Source organism: Mastomys coucha, unplaced genomic scaffold, assembly GCF_008632895.1.
Source record: "Mastomys coucha isolate ucsf_1 unplaced genomic scaffold, UCSF_Mcou_1 pScaffold22, whole genome shotgun sequence".
Classification (NCBI taxonomy): Eukaryota; Metazoa; Chordata; class Mammalia; order Rodentia; family Muridae; genus Mastomys; species Mastomys coucha.
The window spans coordinates 133,568,746-133,589,763 of record NW_022196905.1 but is presented as its reverse complement, the minus strand read 5'-3'; the positions used below and the strand labels follow the sequence as shown (position 1 = coordinate 133,589,763).

The following is a 21,018-nucleotide window of genomic DNA, read 5'->3' as shown; positions in this document are numbered from 1 at the left end:
GGTCTGTATAGACCACCTAGATGCCCATCCCTGTGGCAGAATCTCCAGACATGTGGCCCAATACAGGGTGGGGAGAGGCAAATGAACAGGGCACTTAGGGCAGAGGCTGCAGGCCCGCTGCCCTAGCCCCCACCTGCCTGTGGGTTGCTGGCTCTTTTGAGAAACTGCAAGAAAAGTCAAGCCCAAGTTGGCAGCTCAGTCTCCAATGGGGAGCCTACATGGCTGCCATCAAGACGTATCTGCTCGGTCCATGCAGCCCTTTTCAGCCACTCCTCCAGTGTCACTGACATCTGGGCATCCTTGGCTGGCAGATGTATCCCCTGATCTTTGTGCATCTTTGCCCAGTGGTTCTCCACCTCTGTGGCCACATGTCCCCTTTGAATGAGGTCTCCAGCCATATTCCACTCCAGTCAACTATGGTGACCCTGTTTCCAAACAAGCCTACATCTGCAGGCACCTGAGTTAGGTACCCCAATATGTCTTTTGAAGGATGCAATTTATGTCATGGCATTCGACAGCTGGTCCAGGCGCTGTTATGGGGGTTGCTCTACAGTTCGGGGGTCCCACACGGACTTGGAGACTTTGAGTTCCTGGACTATCCCCTAGGGTCTACAGCCAGACTTCTCACCACTGATTCTTGCCCCACAGAAAGCCTCCCTCCCCTCCAGAGAAGGTGTCCACACTCAGATACCCACCATGGATGGAGTCACTCAGTAGCCCAGCCTTGGCTTCATCTCCCTCGGAAACCTCAGTTTCCCTATCGTGGCCTGAGATTTGGGTTCCGTCCAACTGTCCTTCTCCCTGGATAGGCCACAGAGTCTCTCTATCCAGTAACTACTGTCCCTTATGGAACTTGGATGGCCAGGCTTTCAGCATCCTGACTTCCTGTCCCACAGTGTAGCAGAGGGAGGTCACAGCTCCAGGGAGTAGCTGAGCTGAGCACGGGCTCTATTAGCATGACACTAAATGCTCATACCCAACAAGAGTACCTGGGAAACAGGTGTGCTAAGGCACCCCTACCATTCCAACATCTGGGGGCTCTGTAGGGTCGAGGTCAGATTGGGGCACCCTGCCTCAGACGGGCAGTGGTGGCCCAGACCTTTAGTCCCAGTACTCGGAATGAGAATTTGAGACCATCCTGAGCCTGGTCTACCGAATGAGTTCCAGGAATGGCGGGGCTACACAGAGAAACCCTGTCTCGAAAAACTAATGAATGAATGAATGAATAAGTAAGAAACCAAACCAGTGGGACTGGAGAGAGGTGCCTCAGCTGCTCTCTTGCAGAGGATCCAATTTCAGTTTCCAGCACCCTTATGGGAGCTCATAACTGTCTGTAACTCCATTTGCAGAGCATAGAACACCCTCTTCTGGTATCTGCAAGCACCAGGCATGCATGTAGTACATACACATCCATACATGTAGGCAAAATCCTCTCATACACATAGAAATTTTTAAATCTTAAAAAAAAAAAAAAATCAAGCTGGGCGGTGGTGGCACACACCTTTAATCCCAGCACTTGGGAGGCAGAGGCAGGCGAATTTCTGAGTTTGAGGCCAGCCTAGTCTACAGAGTGAGCTCCAGGACAACCAGGGCTACACAGACAAACTGTCTCAACCCCCTCCCCCCCCCAAAAAAAATCAAACCAAGAAGCAGGAAAGATGGCTGTTAGTAAAGTTACTGTGCTAGCATAAAGACCTGAGCTTGGACCCTCAAGCCTAAAAACTTGGGTGGTAGTAGCATGTGTCTTATAACTCCAACACTGAAGGTGTAGAGCCAGGAGGATCCCTGGGGCTCGCTGGCCAGCCAGCCCGGCTGAACTGGTAAGCTCCAGGTTCAGTGAGAGACCCTGGCCCCCCAAATAAGGAACAAAGTGATAGAGGAAGTTACCCAACATCAAGCTCTGGCCTCCACACACATGCGCACATGCACACACGTGCACACGCATGCATGCTTACACCACACACGCAATGAATCAAATGAGAAGCAGATGTTTCACCACCCTCGAGTTTTCTTCATGGCCCATATCAGTTCTTGCTTTGTGATCTTAAAAACCCTGTCAGGGAAACGTCAGCTTGCTTGTGTTAAGAAAAGAAACTGCTGGGAGACGGAGCTTGCCTCCATCTTCCTCAGAGCAAGGACAGCTGCCAAGCACCGCTGGGTTGCACGAAGATGGCACTTCTGTGTCCCTGCACAATTCCTCACACCCAGGGTGGCAGTCTCCTGGGGACTCAGGGTTTCAGGGCACAAGCGGCCAGTGGAGAGGGGAGGCAGGAGGCTGTCACTGATGCTTCGAGACCAGCTACTAGGCTGGAGTGGCCACTCTGAGTTTCTCCAACAGCTCTGGGCTCAGCTCCCAGCTACTTGCAGACCTACTGTGTATAAGTTCCTGCATGCACGGGATGCTGCAGGAGGCACTCAGCCATCTGAGGCACTTCCTACCCAGTGCGGTCACATATTCTATGGAGGCAGATGCCTGGCCTGGTTAGATGCCCAGCCTGGGCCTGGGAAGTGCTAGGGAATTGGGGCTGGGGACTACAGCAGTAGACAGCAGAGGAGAGGACCGGAAGGGTAGGGCAGAAGAAAGCTCGCATGAGCAAACCATTTTTGCTGGCAGGCAGCAGGAGTATGAGACAGCAGGGTGCAAGTTGAGGCCCTGCTGCCTTTGAGCTGTCCTTGACAGGCCTTGGTCTGGCCCCAGCAAGAAGCTCCCTCACTGACCACAGCTCGTGAGGACCTGCTAGGATCTCCGGCAGCTCTGTGCCCTCTGGCCCTGTTGTCCAAGAAGACACTGAAGGTTTTGGCCCAGAGGCTGATATCCAGGGTCTGCCCACTCCAAAAGCCTTTGTCTCTCTCTGGTCCTCTCTCTTGCCTCCTTAGTCCATGGATGATGTAGAGCGACTTTCCCCTGGGAACTCGCAGGCACTTACACACACACACACACACACACACACACACACACACACACACACACACACACAAATGTCTATCCCAGAGGCGGGGTGCACTGAGCTAGATCAAAGAAATGAGTGTTCCCGAGTATAGCTTGGTAAACCAGTTAGTTTATTAGAGTCATCCAGAGAAGCACAGGGCACTCACAGGCATCTGCTTCACCCCAACCCTCCATACCCCAGCATGGGTGATAGCTCACAGAAAGCTACACAGATAGAGTCCCCATCCCAAGCCAACCTTCCACCTACCACTCCAAGGCCATGTGCTGCTGGGGCAAGAGGGGGCAGTGGTTAGAGTCTCACGGAGAGGCCGAGGAGCGGTCAGCCTGGTTCAGGCAATCCCAGCTTCTCGGCATCAAGATGATGGTGATCGTGCCACCCCTAGGAGGCTGTCACCAGACAGCAGATGCTTCTCCCTCTGTCTGGAGGCCTCATTTGCTGGCTACCTGCAAATGCTTCGAGGCCTCCTGTGGCCTCTCTCCAGAGGGCAATTTATTCTGAGTCTCTTTGTCTCCTGGGTTTGCTGTCACTCTAGTCCTGCCATGCATATGTGTGCCTCAGTTTCCCTGACTATAAAATGGGGATTGAATAAGAAATCATAGGCAGCACTCCACGTTTGTTATTTGAGCACCCAAGAGACAGTGGCAGGAGGATTGCTGCAAGTCTAAGGCTGACTGGATTATTAGAGGGACTTTTTGTCAAAGGCCTGCGACACAGCTGCTACTGTTAATCTGTTTTTGTCTTGATTCTGGTTTTTTGTCTTAGGTTTTGTAGGGTTTTTTTGTTGGTTTGTTTGTTTGTCTTTTTTGGTTTTTCAAGACAGGGTTTCTCTATATAGCTCTGGCTGTCCTGGAACTCACTCTGTAGTCCAGGCTGGCCTCGAACTCAGAAATCCACCTGCCTCTGCCTCCCAAGTGCTGGGATTAAAGGCGTGCGCCACCATATCCCGGCTGGGTTTTTTTGCTTGTTTTGTTTGTTTGTTTGCTTTTTAAAGACTGGGTCTCATACAGCCCTGGCCGGTCTCCTCAAACTAGATGTGTAGCTGAGGGTGACCTTGAACTGCTCATCCTCCTGCCTCAATCGACCTTCTAGGCACTGAGATTAGAGGCATCCATCAGCACTCCTTGGTTCTGTGGTGCTGAGAAGACAATCCAGGGCTCGATGAATGCTGGGTAAGTTCTCAACCCATTGAGCCACTTCCCCAGCCCCCCTCAGTCTGCCTTTTGTCACATTCTTCAAGCTCCTGCTATGTGCCAGGTCTGGAGCCTGGCGGAAGGCCCAGAGGTGGAAATGCCACCTGTCCCTACCCAGGCTCCAGTGGGCTCCAGGAGAAAGACACTAGATCCGTTCAACAGTAGGCCTACAGTGCCACCGGCCTCATAACCCCTGAAATGTGCATTGGGGCGGGTTGCATGTTCTGCCTCTTGATCCGAAGGCAAATTCTGCAATGTCGTGACAGCCAGGTCATGAGGGACAGGTGTCCCTGGCAAGCTATACAACAGCCTCAGCAGGGCCGCCGGGTGGAGTTGGCCAGGAATGCAAACGTTCATGACATCAAGTTAGACACTCAGAAAAACAATGTGCAGTAGAGCATCATGACAGAAATATGTGGTGGGACAAAATGGACCCCTCCTCTCCAGGAAGCAAGAGAAAGCACGAGGAAGAGGCCAGGGTCCCAATGACCTAACTTCCTCCCAGTATCCCTGACCACAATATAGCACCACCCTGGGGACTGTGCACCAACACAGGGGCCTTTGCGGGGCAGGGAACACTCCAGGGCCATATCATGGAGCGACCAACATCCTGACTGTGGTAGATCTGCAGGGGTAGGGACTAGAGGTGGAGTGTTCAAAGGCGGCCGGAAGGCACAGAGGGTCCTCAGAATCTCCGGAGGCTTTGGAGGTGGTTTTCATTTCTCAGTTGGGTGTGGCCATTGGCTTCTAAATGGCTACTATTGCGTTTATAATGGAGAAGATGGAATTTGAAGAGAAATGAATGCTAGGGCCAGTAAAGAAGTAGACACCCGGCTCTGGCTCTGGGAGGGAGCCTGCGGGAGATCGGGAGGGGTGTGGCCAGCTCCTGTCCTATCGCTGGAAGATGAGAGTATAGGACTTGGACACGTGTGAGGGTGGAGCCCTCCGATCCTTTGAGCACTGGAATTTGTCATTTGTAGGTAGGGCTAGCCTGAGCTACCCAGGTCCCCAGCTTCAACCCAACAGGCACGCTTGCGTGTGGGGTGGCCCATCCTTCCGCAGCGCGGGTTTCCCCGCGACCCCGCCCCAGGTGGACCGGGTGAGGCCCGGCTCTCGAAGAGGCCGCTCCCTGACCGCACCGCTGGGGGCCGCCCGCGGGCCGCGCCGTCCCGGGCGCGCCGTGCGTTGCTCCCCGGTCCCCGCGCGCGCAGCTCCGCTCAGGGCGGCCCCGCGCGGCGACACGATCGGGGCCGGCGCGCGGGCTGAGCGGCGGCGATGGCGCAAGGCGGGCGGCGAGCGCGCGGCGCGGGGCCCTAGCGGGGCGGGCGTGCTCGGGACGGCGCGGTGGCCGCGCAGCCATGGCCGGGGAGCGGCGCCGGGCGCTACTGGAGCTGCTGACGCGGCCGGGGAATGCGCGCTGCGCTGACTGCGGAGTCCCGGGTAGGTGCGGGACGGGCGGAGGCGCGGGGTGCGGCCGGGTGGACAGGACTGCGTGGTGGTGCGGGGGGATGGGGACGCGCCACGCGCTGGGTCCTGGCTGGGTTGGGGCGCGGCCCGAGTGCACCTGCCGGCGGCAGGGACTGGCGGTGGCGGGGCGCAGCATCCGGAGGGCACCTCGCGGGCTCCGCGCGACCTGTGCCACCGCCTCCCCTCCCCCGCCGGGCTGCGTGTCACGCTGTCACCCGCAGCCGCCTCCCCTCCCCAGCCTTGCGAAACCTTGGCGTCTCAGGGTATTTAAAAAAAAAAAAAAAAAGAGGAAATCAGCAGAGGCGGTTGGCTTATAGGGAAAGCGGCCAGTGAGCCCAGGGTATCTGCCAGGGAGTATGGGGTCCACCTGGCTCCCAGCTACCTGGAGATGACGTCATGGCATCCCTGCCTGGGGCCACTGTCTTGAACAGACTCAAGGCTGGGGAGGATGCAGAGCCTTGGGTGGCCCCTGTGAGGACAGGCTGGCCATGTGCCTTTGGCTCTCACTACCTAGCTTCTCTGGGACCAGGACAGTGGTGGGTGGGAGAGACAGGTGGGAGCTACAGACACATCTGTCACACATCTTCCAGACTTTGTCCCTTGGTTGCGCCTGGTTTGGAAGGATTTGTAGGGGCCAGAACGCAGGGGCTCAGGATTGGCTATGAAGAAAGGGCCGGGTTCTCAGACCGGCTATCAGGCTCCTAGAGCTGGCACTCCCAGGCTGATCCTATCTGAGTATGCAGGTAGGGACAGGCCTGCAAGACATTTCAGGGGTATCAGGGGGCCCTAGAATGAGCCCCTCAGAACATACCAGGTATCAGTTCCTTGGGGATATAACTACCTCCCTGAGATGCAGTCTGTAAAATAGGACCTCCTCCCCATCTGTCCCCTCACACCCCCGCCTCTGGGCTGAAGAGTGCCAGCCTGGGGCTGAGAATCTGCTAGCCAATTGTAAGTGCATGCCACCCCAGGGGCCCTGGTGTCCCTGGGAGGAGACACTGACCAAGCTTCAGTGGGAAGCTGGGCAAGATGAAGTAGCCCTTTTCTGGTCTCTTGGGGCACTGCAGGGCCCTGCCAACTGGTGCGGCAGGGTGGTGGCTCCCTGGTGCTATGTGGTACTGCTGCCAGCTGACCTGACTCGGTGGACTCTCACCACCTCCCTCTCTCAGACTTGCCTTTCAACTTGTTTAGGAAAGCTGGCTATGCTGGAGTCCCTGGTAAGGAAGGCTGATAGGTTGCTTAGCTTCGAAACCTGACTTGGGGGGTAAACCCCAGGAGAGAAGCTCACCCCTCTCCATATTCCTTGGCCACCCAGCCCAGGAGCAGCTTCTACTTTCCAGACCCCCCTTAGACCTCCGGGCCTGGCAGGAGGAAGAAGGGGCTTCCAGAACCCTCAGTAGGAACCACCCTACACCATTCACCTATGTAGTGTCCTCCCAGACCTTTAGCCAGTTGCAGGCCACTGGTGGCCACAGCTACTGCCCTCTCGGGGCCCAGCCCTTGCTGACTGTAAGCCAAGCCACCCATTTTCAGACTTGGTTTATAATAACAGCTTGCTTCCCTCCCTCTCCTGCGAGGGAGACTAAGTAGAAGGCCTGTTTCCATTTTATGAGCAGGGAAACTGAGGCCTCAACAGCTTGAACTCTCGTGGGTGACCACAAGACTGACTGAGTTTCCTGATGCCCACTCTGGGCACACACACACACTGTCTATACAAATCTCCCATCTTTGCCTCTCTCCCAGGCTCAGCCACAATGCCTGCCTCATAACTCCTGTGGCATGCCCTCCTTGGGTCTTCCTGTGTTCTGCAATGCTGTTCTGGAGTCTCCTGTCTTATGGTGGCCTTGTTGCGGGGCGGGGGAGACATGTGTGTTCCATGTTGTCCTCTGGATTGGCTCGTCTTGACCACTTCAGTGGAGTCTAGGGTACCCGGGAAACAGTGACATCCACCTGGACAGCTGGACATCATGGCAAGCGCAGGTCACCTCTGGCCATCAGCTCTGGGGACTCCAGGGCAGCCTTGAGCAATTCTCACCCGACTGTGGGAAGCAGCACCCTGTACCTGGGGTCCATCCATCATCACCCACCACAGATACTTTCTCACCCCAGGTATCGTGGGCTATCGACAGGGCATGCCCCTTTTCCCTGAAGACTCCGTTAGAGTCTTTGTCCTGTCAAGGGCTGGGTATAGCTCACCCTCAGCTATTGTGGGATGCTGACAGGGCATAGTTCGTTCTCTTTCAAGACTCTGTCGGCATCTCTGTCCTGCCAAAAGCTATAGGACAGGGAGGGTGTGCTCTGCATCTCCCAAGCTGTCTGTGAAGGTGGCAGGTACTCTCTGCAAGCATCTGACCATTGAATGGCCTGGAAGATTTTAGAATCACTCATTCTTGCTTTGATGCTGGTCAAACCCAAACTCCCAGGAGCCCTGACCTGCAGCCCTAAAGGCTTAGGGGGAGGAAGGCGGTGCTTGCTTCTAACTAGGTAGGTCCAGAGCTGTCACTTGACCCTGCTCCTGGGCTGTCAATCCAAGCTTCTTGAGGTCCCAGACAAAGGCTAGGCAGGAATGAACCTAGGGCCAGCAAGAGGTGGACGCAGAGCATGGGTTCCTCATTACACGTGAAGGCTTTCGGGGAGCTCAGAAATGGTTTCTGGCACAGCCCTCAGTAGAAGAGGTTTCTGGAATAAGGTTCAGGTTAAGAGAAGGTCCCTGTGTATGTGTTTTAGAGAGGGGGCATCCAGGGCTGAGATGTGGGTCTGACAGACTACCCTGTGTCTAAAGCAGTGGCCCAGAGGTTCTCCCCCCCCCCACCCCATTATCTGTAGTATTGTAGGTAGAACTCAGGGCCCTACATATACTAGGCAGGAGCTCTACCATCTTACCATACCTTCAGCTCCTCACTGGGGGATTCTAGGCAGGTGCTCTACCACTGAGCCACACCCCAGCCCCTCACTGGGGGACTTAAGGCAGGGGCTCTACCACTGAGCCACGCCCCCATCCCCTCACTGGGGGATTCTAGGCAGGGGTTCTACCACTGAGCCACGCCCCCAGCCCCTCACTGGGGGATTCTAGGCAGGTGCTCTACCACTGAACCACACCCCAGCCCCTCACTGGGGGATTCTAGGCAGGTGCTCCACCACTGAGCCACACCCCAGCCCCTCACTGGGGGATTCTAGGCAGGGGCTCCACCACTGAGCCACACCCTCAGCTCCTCACTGGGGGATTCTAGGCAGGTGCTCCACCACTGAGCCACGCCCCCAGCCCCTCACTGGGGGATTCTAGGTAGGGGCTCTACCACTGAGCCACACCCCAGCCCCTCACTGGGGGATTCTAGGCAGGTGCTCTACCCCAGCCCCCTCATTGTGGCACTCTAGATGAGATCTATCACTAATTTACATTTATAACTCTTTCTTTAAACTTTTTCTTTTGAGACTGTCCTGTCCTGGCAACAAATTTGCTTTAAAGTCTATCTGCCCAGACTTGAATTTGCAATCTTCCTGGCTCGTTTTCCGAAATAGGTGAGATTATAGGCATGTACCACCAGGCCTACTTGGTGTGTGTGTGTATGTGCGTGGGTGTGCGTGGGTGTGTATGGTGTATATGTGTGTATATGGCTAAATATATATGTATGTATATGTACAGACATACTATTCTATTTTTAAATAACATTTATTTTTTATTTTATGAGCATTGGTTGGTGTTTTGCCTGCATTTCTGTCTGTGTCAGATCCCCTGGAACTGGAGTTTACAATTATAAACTTCCAGGTGGGTGCTGGGGATTGAACCCAGGTCCTCTGGAAGAGCAGCTGGTGCTCTTAAACGCTGAGCCTTCTCTCCAGCCCCCACCCTAACTATTTTTAACATGCAGTTTGGAGACATGAAGCATATTCACAGTTTTGTGCAACTGTCACCAGCATCCACTACCAAGACGCCCTCATCTCTCTCAGCCGAACCCCTTTTACACATTAAGCACTAACTGTCCCCCCACTTCCCTCTTCCCAAGACCCTCCACTCTGCTTGGTTTCACAAGGGATCAGACCCTCCACGAGTCTTCTCTGAGTAGACTCACACCACATTTGTCTGGTCGGGGTCTGGCTGGACTCACTTGCTCGTGCGACAGCAAGGCTCGGCTGTGTTGGAGCAGATGTTGGAATGTTTGCTTTTTTAGAGCAGAGTAGTATTCTACATGGTGGTGTCCGTATTGTGGTTGGCCATTCACCTGTCTAGGACAATGTTGGTTGCTAAAGCTCCACTGTTCTTGGGTGGGACAGTGCTGGCGGCCAGTCTGAACTCAAGGTTGAGATTCAGAGGAGGCCTGCTCCTCTGCCTCAGCTCTGACCAGCTTTCCTTCTGCCTAAACCAGTGGTTCTCAACCTGTGGGTCCCGACCCCTTGGTGGGTTGTCTATCAGATACTTACAATACAATTCAAAACTGTAGTCAAATTACAGTTGTAAAATAGCAGTGAAATAATTTTATGGTTGTGGGTCACCACGTGAGGGTCACAGCATTAGGAAGGTTAAAAATCACTGTTTAGGACCTATGGCCCCAGCCCTCCATCCCTGAAGTATACTGTTGTGCCTGCTGCCTGGAGTTCCCCCAGAGTGGACCCCTTGGGTTGCTGGGCCAGCCAGAAGACCAGCAGGTTTCTCTGCATGCATGCAGGCATCATGACCCTGCCCACGTGCATCTTAAATGCGAATGATACAGGCTCAAACCCAGGCCACTGACAACTTTAGATTTAGTGTCCTTTGGCAAGTGCTTTCTTGGCACCAGGCAGGAAGGTCATCCAAGGGTGACAGAGGGTGTCCTGGTACAGCGTGGCTTGAAGGCCTGAGAAGTGTGGCTATGGGTGTGGGAGCCACTTGCTGTTCACAGCAGGGGAAGGAGCTGAGCCTTTCTGGGATGGAACCTTTGATCAGTTCCTCCTACCCCCACCCCCACCCCCATGCCCACCAGCTCCGTGCACATGTTCAATGCCCAGGCCGGGGAGACTGAGGCAGGCAGGGACTTCACACAGGGCTGGCAGGAGATGCTGTGGGTAGAGTTGGCAGAAGGAGCTTGCTATGGTGGACAGCTACTGCCACATAGTTGGTAGGGAGTAGGGGGGAGCCAACACCCTGATATTGCCCTCACAGTACCTAACAGAAGCTAGGGAGTAACTCCACCACTGGGCTAGCTTGTGGAGGTGCCTGATCTGGTTTGGAGAGATAGAAGAACAAGAAAAGGACAAGTTGGGTGTATAGAAGGCTCTGGAACAACACAGCAGAGACTGTAGGATGGTCTAAATTAAATGGCCAGTTGCATCGCATTTTTTTGTAAGTCTTATTATTTCATGTGTGTGCATGGGTATGCATGTCACAGCACACATGTAGAAGTCAGAGGACAACTTGCAAGAGTTGGTCATCTGTTTTCTACCTTGTGGGTCACAAGGATCAAGTTCGGATCAAGTTTGTCAGTAGACACTATTACCTTGGGGCCACCTCACCCGCCTTGTGTTTATTTATTCATAGACAAGGTCTCATGTAGCTCAGGCTGGCCTTGGAACTCACTATGTAGCTAAGAATGAGCTGAACTTCTCACCTTCCTGCCTGCACCTCCCTCCTGACTGCTGGGGTTACAGGCATGCACCAGCATCCTTGTTTTTTATGCAGTGCTGGGGGTGGGACCAATAGCACTGTGCATGTTAGGCAAGCCCTCGACCAACTGAGCTATGGCCTCAGGTCTGTTTGTTTTTTCTTAGATGGGGTCTCACTATGAATTCCGGCTGGCCTGTAGCTTGCTGTGCTTCCTCTTATGTCTTCTGAGTGCTGGGATGACATGCCTGCCCCACCATGTCCAGCTATGAAAGAGGGTCTTTGAAAGGTTCCACCATAGAACTAATTCTCCCCTACCTATAGGAAGGACCATAGAGGTGCTCCCAGGGATGCTGGCTCAAGCGTTGCCATGCTCTCGGGGCTTGAACTTGGGATCAGGAAATGATGCTCACAGGGAGGGCACAGATTAGAAGAGAGATGGATGGGGCACAACCTGACCCAGAGTCCCCGCAGTGTGGTTTGTAGCTGGTGCCAGAGGCCGATAACCCTAAATACTCAAGACACTGAGGATCACAAATTCAACCCTAAGCAGCAAGGCTACCAAGCTCATGGCTAACCTAAACAACTCAGTGAGACGGTCTCTCCAAATAAGTAAAAAGAGGTCTAGACTTTAGCTATGAGTTCTACTCTGTATCCAGAACTCTGTGAACCAGAGAAGCTAGAGGGCCAGCGTCTGTGTGAGGGTGCTCTAACAACCACTGCGGGGCTTGACTCTTATCTGCTGCAGTGGGAGCCACGAAGCACAGCAACCGGGAAGTGTCCCAGCTTTTGACTGTGTGAAAGGGTCACCCGCTGATGTTGTAGACAGGATGTATCCAAGAACCCAGGTGTGGTGGAACATATCTGCATCCCAGCACTCAGGATGCTGTGAGGCAGAGGATCGATATGAGTTTGAGGTCACTGTGCGTTATAAAGTGAGACCTTGTCTCAAAATGAAAACCGGCTGGGTGTAGTGTTTTAGGCCTTTAATCCCAGCACTTGGGAGGCAGAGACAGGCGGGTTTCTGAGTTTGAGGCCAGTCTGGTCTGCAGAGTGAGTTCCAGGACAACCAGGGCTACACAGAGAAACCCTGTCTTGAAAAACTGGGGAAAAAAAAAAGAACAAAAACAAAAATAAATAAATAAATAAGTAAATAAATATCCCCCCCAAATCAATAAATAATCTGAAAGTGGTCGGGCTGGGTGGTATTGGAGGGCAGAGCTGCCACTCAGAACATGGGGCGGGTGTTGGAACGCGTGGGTTGGGTTGAGTGTGCCTCTGAGGAGAGGCAGAACTGGGGCGCATCCGCATGTGGATGCTTCTTTCTCCTTTTTAAAAATCCTCCCAGCGTAATCTGCATGTGGTAAAATTAACCGGCTACATGAAGACACAGTGGTGTCTGAAACCCAGTCTCTTACAGCGTCATCACTTCTAGCTGGCTCTTAAAATAGGTTTTGAGTCCATGAGCCCAGCTGAGGTGCAGAGCAGGGTGCCTCAGCACCTGTGGCAGTGGGAACCCGGAGAAGAGGTTGCTGGCCCAAAGGAGGAGTGTCAGGGGTAGGGACTGTGGGGAGGCAAGCACCGTGTCCTCATCTGAATGGGAGGGGGAGGCACAAGGGCAGGGAGGAGGGGGCAGTTCCACTTGTGGGTAGGAGCCTTGCCTAGAGGAGAGTCTGAGGTCCTCCAGCATCGAGGACCATGAAGCTGACTGAGAGCAAACTCTAACTGTGGGAATCTGCAGCATCTAGAGGCAGCCGTCTCTCTCCTGATGCTCTCATTCCAGTGGGGTAGGAAAAAGAACCCCTAGTGGTAAGCCAGAGAAAGGGACCCCCTCCCCCCATGCAGGTGGATTGCTGGGGGGCAGCTCTGTAGATATGCCACTCCAGAGACACATATACATATCTTGTATTCTATTTCTCTTGAAGGCCTCCCACCCTCCAGCTTGAAGCTGCCCACCTACCTATAGCCTGGGTAGCAGACAGGCTAACTATATAGCAGGATCGCAGCTATGCATCAGCCTTTGGAAGGGCAAAGTTCTCTAAAGCTGAGCCACAGGGCTCGGTCAGAGCCACATTCCACTGACAGGGTCCACTGCTCCACTCCTCCCCGTGCCTAGGCCTTGGCTAAGGGGGACACACCTGCCCCACCTGGCTCAGCCCCAGAACACGCCTGACCTGCTCAGGTGCCTGAGAGCTACTCCCGGAAGCACTGAGGGACTGAGTCACCTTGAAAGGACCAGGAGAGACAGGGCAGAGGTGGGAGGTGGGGGAGGGTGTGTGGCCTTGAGTGGTTGGCCCAGCTGGACTGAGAACTGAGCGACCAGGGTGTTGGTGGGTGCTGAGGACTTAGCCTCTCATCTGTGATCTCTGATCTGTGATCTCTGGCTCCCCGTTCCACATCCCTGAACACTCTTAACCCAGGCCATTTTATGGCCTGTCTTTATGGCCTGTCTTGGGATGACTTGGGCCCTAGAACAGTTTTCAAGCTAATGTGTAGAGAATTCTGGGATCTTGGGCAGACACACCAATAGAGGACATTAGATCCCATTACAGATGGTTGTGAGCCACCATGTGGTTGGTGGGAACTGGACTCAGGACCTCTGGAAAAGCAGTTAACCACTGAGCCATCTCTCCAGGACCTGTGTGCAGGCTTTAACTTGACTCTTCTTCTACTCTCAGGCCCACTCTGGCCTGGAGGGCTGTAGCACCCATCCAGGATCTCAGGCCTTTTGTTCTGGTGGGCATGGAGGTGTCAGACAGTGAGTAACTGAGGCACAAGGTAGTTGGGACGTGGTTAGTGGAGAGTTGATTTGGTAAACACATCCAGTTGTCAGGGGTCACCCTGTGGTGCTGTTGCATTCGGAACTGGGGCTGTCTGTCTGGAGTCCACTTCTGTACTGGTGGCTTCCAGGGTTGTGCTGTCCAGGGTCACCCACAATGATGTCAGGACCTTTTTAAATCATAGCCTTAGGCTGGGGAGATGGTTTGATGGATAAGTGTGCTTGTTGCCTAAGCATGAGGATCTGGGTTCAAATCCCGAGCATCAGTGTACGAAGCTAAATGTGGCTTTATGTACTTGTAACCCCAGTTTGGTGTGTGTGAATGGAGGGTCAGAAACAGGAGGAATGCTGGGGTTTGTTGGCCACCAGTCTTAGCTCTAGTTTTAGTGAGAGACTCTGTCTTCAGGGAATAAGGTAGAGAGTGATCAAGCAGGGCCTTCAATGTCCTCCTCTGGCCTCTGTGTAAGTGCACACACACACACACACCACACACACCACATAGACTCACATACACCACACAGACACACATACCGTAGACACACACACAACACACACATCACAAAGAGACACACACACATACACTACATGCACACACACCAGACATACACACACACATACACACACACACCACACACCACACACACCACATAGACTCACATACACCACACAGACACACATACCATAGACACACACACAACACACAAATCACACAGAGACACACACATATACACTACATGCACACATACCAGACATACACACACACACACACACACACACACACACACACAGAGATACCAGCAGATACAGAAAGACAGACACACAGACAGACACACACATACACACTCATATACCACAGCACACATAGACACACATACACCATACACAGACACAAATACCATAGACACACAAATACTACGCACATATCACACACAGACACACACCACACAGACATACACTTCACACATAGACACACATACACCATGCACAGACACACACACATTACACAGACAACACACACATACCACACACAGAGACATAGAGAGACACCATCAGATACAGAGAGACAGATACACAGACATTCAGACAGACACACACAAACCAGGTGAAATCTCATCATTTAGGGAGGCAAAAGCACTGTGAGTTCAAGTCCAGCTTGGACTACACAGTGGGACCCCCGTGTCAAAATTAAACAAAACAATTAGAGTTTCAGTTGGAATGCTTCCAAGACTGGGACAAGGCCCTGTGGCGGCTTTTGTAGGGCTTGGACAGAGCCAGGGATTGCCACCCGGGGAGGTGCTTCAGCCTTGCACAGCAGTTTAAAGGCTGGCACAGAGCTGCAGCAGGCCAACTGTGTGCTGCTGGAGGCAGGAACCCACCTTACCGACCTCACTGGCCGGGCTGGCTCCAGGTCAGCCTGTTTACCTACCAGGTTTCCCTTGGCGCTGCAAGTCTTACAGTACAAGGTCTGTGCTGAGGGGATTTCAGGACGGGGTGAGGCAGGAGGCCACACCCACTGCTCTGGGCTTGGCCGAGCTCTGTCCTTGGCCACTGCACCTCACACCCCCTAACCAGTACTACCCATCTCCACAGCCAGAGCTCAGGTTCTTCCTCCAGGAGGGCCTCCTGGCTTCTTGCCCATGCTTGCCCTCCCCCCAACCCCCATGGCTGGCTCCTGGCCATACCACAGCTACTGGTCTGTGACCTCTCCTTGGTGTAAATGGATGGAGTTTTCTGGGATTGAAGCATGTCTGGACTTAGGCTTTCCCAGCAGGGACCCCGAGTGTGACTCTAAGTCCTGGCACCAAGTGACATCAGGGAGCAGCTCTTCCTTCTACCTTCTTTCTCCCACTTCCCACCGGACTCCAGAGAGCCAGCAGGTGGTTAGCACTGCCACCTGTGGGGACCAGAGAGAAACTGGTGTTTTTGTACTGGGCTGGGCCCTGTCTGCCAGAGGCATAAGGGCTTGCCTGAGGAGAAAGTAGGAGTGGACATGGCAAAGGCTGGAGTCCCAGCTTGGCCTGGCCTGGAGCCAGTCATGGACCCTGTCACCTTCCATTCCAAGCCTGGGGTTTTGGATACACCAGGGGGTCCTGGCTAGACTCTTCAAGGTGACAAGAATTGAGAGGTTTGGGGTCACCCGTCTCTCTGCCGTCAGCTCCTGTCAGAACTGAGACAAGAGTTCTGCCTCTTGACCAGGTGCTGCTGGTCTCTACAGGCAGGCCCCTGTGAGGTCATGACTGAGAGGAAATCTTTCCAGGTAACCAGGTCAAAGGACTCCGTTAGGGAGTTGCTTCTACCCCAGGGTCTCAGTCCTCTTTCCCCCGTTCCTAAAGGACCAGCCGCAGGACCCAGGAAGGTGACCCAAGGGCAGAGTTGGGTCCTGGAAGACATTTTCTGGTATTCAAGTCCCAGATCTACCACAGTCTGACCCTAGGGCAGGTGTCTGACCCTATCTGAGGTATCTTCTCTTTATTCCACAAACCGAACCATGATCAGAATTTCACTTTAAAAGGCTATGATGGGTCTGGGGAGAAGGTTCAGGTGGTGAAGGTCTTGCTGGGCAGGCAGGAGGGACTGACTTCAGATGCCAGAACTCAAGTAAAATAGCAGATGTGGGTCTCTGAGTCTTGCTGGCCAGCTAGCTGGATTAGTGGGCTCCATATTCAGTGAGGGACGCTGTCTCCTCTCTACGGTGGAGTGATAGAGGAAGACACCTGCCATCAACATTTTGATGCACAAACATGTACACAGGCATGTACCATACACACATGCACAAACTTGTACACAGGTAGGTATAGTCTGTATACACGTCTACATACTTGAACGCACACATGCATGCACACGGAAGTCACATGCAGATGGCAATGTGGCTCAGTACTGGACTCCAGTGAATAGTCATCATATGTGGTGGAGGAGGGGCTGAGGGTCGGCCTGAGGAGGAGGCTATCAGCTCTATCTAAAAGACTTTCGGATGCTGCATTGGAGCAGCCTGGGTCTCCAGGCAAGCGGCACATGACCTATTGCTCACACCAGTAGTACTTTTTCCAAGAAAGCCCATGCTGTGGCTTGACCCCTGGGCCAGCATCTGGACAAGCTGGCTGCCCTGGACTGGTGGTGAGGAATGAGGGAGGCTGTGTGTTCCCGCAGCCCCCATTGGGGGCCCCGTGCGGAAACGTAACATACTGCAGTGAATCCGTCCTGTCCAGCTGGAGGAAGTGACTATGGCCACAGTTCAGCTGCCGATCATTTTTTATGATCTTAGGACACCCTCGGGGGCTGGGGAGATGACTCAGTTAGTTAAGCCCATGAGGTGCAGACCTGATTTGGGTCACCAGAACCCATATACAAAAACCAGGAGTGAGCCAAGCCATAGCAGAGCATGCCTTTAATTCCAGCAATAGGAGGCCGAAATAAGTGGATCTCTGTGAGTTCGAGGTCAGCCTGGTCTACAGAGTGAGTTCCAGGACAGCCAAGGCTACACAGAGAAACCCTGTCTTGAAAAATCAAAGAGAGAAAGAAAAGAGAGCCAGGAGTGGTTGCGTTCTTGTAATCCCAGCACTGGGGAGGGGAGGACAGAAGAATTCCCTTGACTTCCCTGGCCAGCTTAGCTAATTACAGGTCCAGTGAGAGACTCTGTCTTTTAAAAAAAAATCAGGCTGGGCAGTGATGGTGTATGCATTTTGAATCCCAGCACTTTGGAGGCAGAGGCAGGTGGTTCTCTATGAGCTGAATTTCAGGACAGTCAGGGCCATACAGAGAAATCCTGTCTTAAAAAACCTAAAATAAAATAAAATAAATAGAGGTGGAAGAAGTTAGATGTGGTGGTACACACCTTTAATACCAGCACTTGGGAGGAAGAGGCACTGAGTTTGAGACCAGCCTGGGCTACATAGTGAGACCCTGGCTCAAAAGCCAAAACCAAGGTAGATGGGGCCTGAGGATGACTCCTTGGGTTGTCCTTTGGCCTCCACACACACATGTACACATATGAACATGCAGACAGACAGACAGACAGAAACACACAGACACACACACCGAAATGCAGCGACATGTTCTGGGCCCTTTGCATCTCCGTGACTGAGGGGGTTTCCTGTAGCCCCCAGAACCCCTTTGGGCAAGCATCTGCCGCTTTGCCTATTTTCGTCCTCTATTCTTTGCTGTGTCTCTGAGCTCCAACCCGGCTTTCATCGGATCGGTCTCCTGTGGGTGTGGCTGCTCTTTTACCTTTCCTTCTCTTGACAGGAGTTTTCAAAGAGTCAGCAGATCTTTTTCATATTATCAAGATAACTTATTTCCCCTTGCCTCAAGTCTGCTTTTAGTAATGTGTCCTTTGCTGTCATATTGAGACTACACTTTAATTACAACATTCCTCCCCCTACCCCTTTCCTTCCTTTAATCCCAGCACCCGGGAGGCAGAGGCAGGTGGATCTCTGAGTTCAAAGCCAGCCTGGTCTACAGAGTGAGTTTCAGGACAGCCAGGGTTACACAGAGAAATCATGTCTCGAAAAATACACAAAACAAAACAACCCCATATTTCTCTAAACCAAAGTTACAGAGACTCCTCCCTCCCCCAACCCTACTCCTCCTAGGCTGAGTTCAGTGGGCTTTCAGGAAAGCATGAGGACCTGAGTTCAAATTCCCAGCACCAATGTAAAGAGCCAGGTGTACCCCATGCACATCTGTGCCCCTGTCACTGAGATGGTGGGGGGAGACAGGATTCCTGGGGCTTGCTGGGTGCCAGCAGAGCTCCAGGTTCAGCAAGAGACCCCATGTCCCATGTCACGAGGATAAGGGTAAAGTGACAGAGAGGGGACCTGATGTCATGCCCTGGACTTCTCACAGGACCATCTGCGCACACACAGACACATACGCGCTCAGCAAACAGCTCTTTGACTAACTCGGAGTCACAGCTGTGTGCTTGCTCTAGCCATCCTACCCTGTTAGTGCTCCATGCTGTGATGCATTTGCAGTGATTTCTCTGGAGAGACATTTTAGCAAAGGATTTTGCAGGTGCCTACTCATCCTAGCAGCCTCATGGGGAGATTCTACCTTCTTGGCTGATTCGTTGATTCTATCTCACTTAGTTCTCAGATGCCATTACAGGGAAGGTTTGCTTTGGGATTCCGCTCTGTTTCTCTTGCCAATGCCACACTGTTCTGAGGACTGTAATTCAGTAATAAGTTCTGAAGGCAAAATGCTGCTCAGTTCTGTCTTGGTGTCTTTTCTAAGTTGTTTTGATGATTTGACATTACTTATGTATTATTCATTTGCAGTATGTGTGCATATGTATGGGGTGCATTTGTGCACGTGAATGAGGATGTGCATGTGGAGGTCAGGGCACAACCCCTGGTGTCACTCCTCATCTTCACCCTTGTTTGTGGCAGGTCTCTGCTGTTTGTCTGCAGTGCACATGAGGCCCCTGGCCATGTGCTTCAGAGGGCTTCTCCTGGCTCTGTGTTTCATCTCAGATGCTCACGTTATGCAAACGGCTTCTGTGTGTGTCCTGGGGATCCACACTCAGGTCCTCCACCCTTCTACTGAAGGTGCTTGAACCCCTGAGCCGTGCCTTAGCTCTAATTTGTAAGCCTGAACAAATTCTAGGCCCTTCTGAAATTTTACTTTGTTAGGATTCCTGTTGACAATATGGTGTGGATTACAGTGAGCCCATAGATTAATTTGCCAAGAGTTTATGGGTTGATAGTCTTGCCTTTTCTAACCTAGATATGGCTTCTTCCCACACTACGGATCTTTAATTTCTTTTCATTTTTTATAAAGGTTTATTTATTATAATGTTTAAGTACACTGTAGCTATTTTCAGACACACCAGAAGAGGGCGTCAGATCTCATTACGGATGGTTGTGAGCCACCATGTGGTTGCTGGGATTTGAACTTAGGACCTTCAGAAGAGCAGACAGTGCTCTTAACCGCTGAACCATCTCTCCAGCTGGATCTTTAATGTCTATGCACAGTGTTTCATGCTTTTCTATATAGTGTCTTTCACATCTGTTGTCAAAGTTATCCTTAAGTCTTTCATGTTTTTATAGTACTTAAATAGTTTTGTTGTTGTTTTGAGACAGAGATCCTTCTGCCTGTGCCTCTGAGGGATTAAAAGTGTATACCACAACAGCTAACAAAAATGGCATTTAAGAAATATTAATTTGATTTTTATTTATGTGCATGGCTGTTTGCCTGCGTGTATGTATGAGCACCAGGGTGCTGTGTTTTTTTGTCAAATGCTATTTCTGCATCAAGATGATTCAATGGTGTTTCTCTTTCTTGATTTTTTTGTTTGTTTTGGTTTTGTTTTTGAGACAGGGTTTCTCTTTGTAACCGTGGCTGTCCTTAAACTTGCTCTGTAGACCAGGTTGGCCTCAAACTCACAGAGATCCACCTGTCTTTTCCTCCTGAGTGCTGGGATTAAAGGTGTGTGCCACCACTGCCTGGCTACCCTGCTTGATTTTCAAGTGTTAAACCAGCTTTGAATTCCTGGTTGAAGCCTCTGTTGTTTATGGACTGTAATTCTATAATACACTATGTTTACATTATCATTGTATACTGTCTTAAGCATTTGTGTGGCCATGACCAAATGCTCAACAAAAGCATCTTAAAGCAGCAAAGCTCTGGGTTCAGAAGTGTCTGTCCACCATGCTGGGGGGGGAGTGGAGGAGCAGAACAGTTCACATCACGATGGGCAGGAAACAAGAGGAAAGAGGTAGATACCAGAAGGAGCCAGAGTGAGATATGTCCCCAAGGCCACACCCTGGGTCACCTGCTTCCTCTAACCAAGACTCTATTTCCTGCTCTTTACCACCTCCCAGTAATGGTGTCATGTTATGAATGGATCAAGGAATTAATAATCACTTGCCTGAGTCAGAACCCTCAAGATCCTAACAATGCTAATTTAGGCACATACACCGAAGCGGGCCTTGCTAGTAACAAACTCAAGTTGAAGCTGGGCGGTGGTGGCACATGCCTTTAATCCCAGAACTTGGAGGCAGAGGCAGGCGGATTTCTGAGTTCGAGGCCAGCCTGGTCTACAGAATGAGTTCCAGGACA

The 21,018-nt window shown here is 52.3% G+C and overlaps 1 protein-coding gene across 1 annotated transcript in view; it reads left to right on the top strand.

Annotated features, from left to right (window-relative positions):
- The first annotated feature begins 5,320 nt into the window (after window positions 1–5,320).
- Window positions 5,321–21,018, top strand: part of Adap1 (ArfGAP with dual PH domains 1) — a 52,956-nt gene continuing 37,258 nt past the window's right edge. The window contains exon 1 of the mRNA XM_031338483.1: window positions 5,321–5,581. Within this exon, the coding sequence (XP_031194343.1) occupies window positions 5,500–5,581 (82 nt within the window). The 5' untranslated portion in view covers window positions 5,321–5,499. The remainder of the gene's footprint in view (window positions 5,582–21,018) is intronic.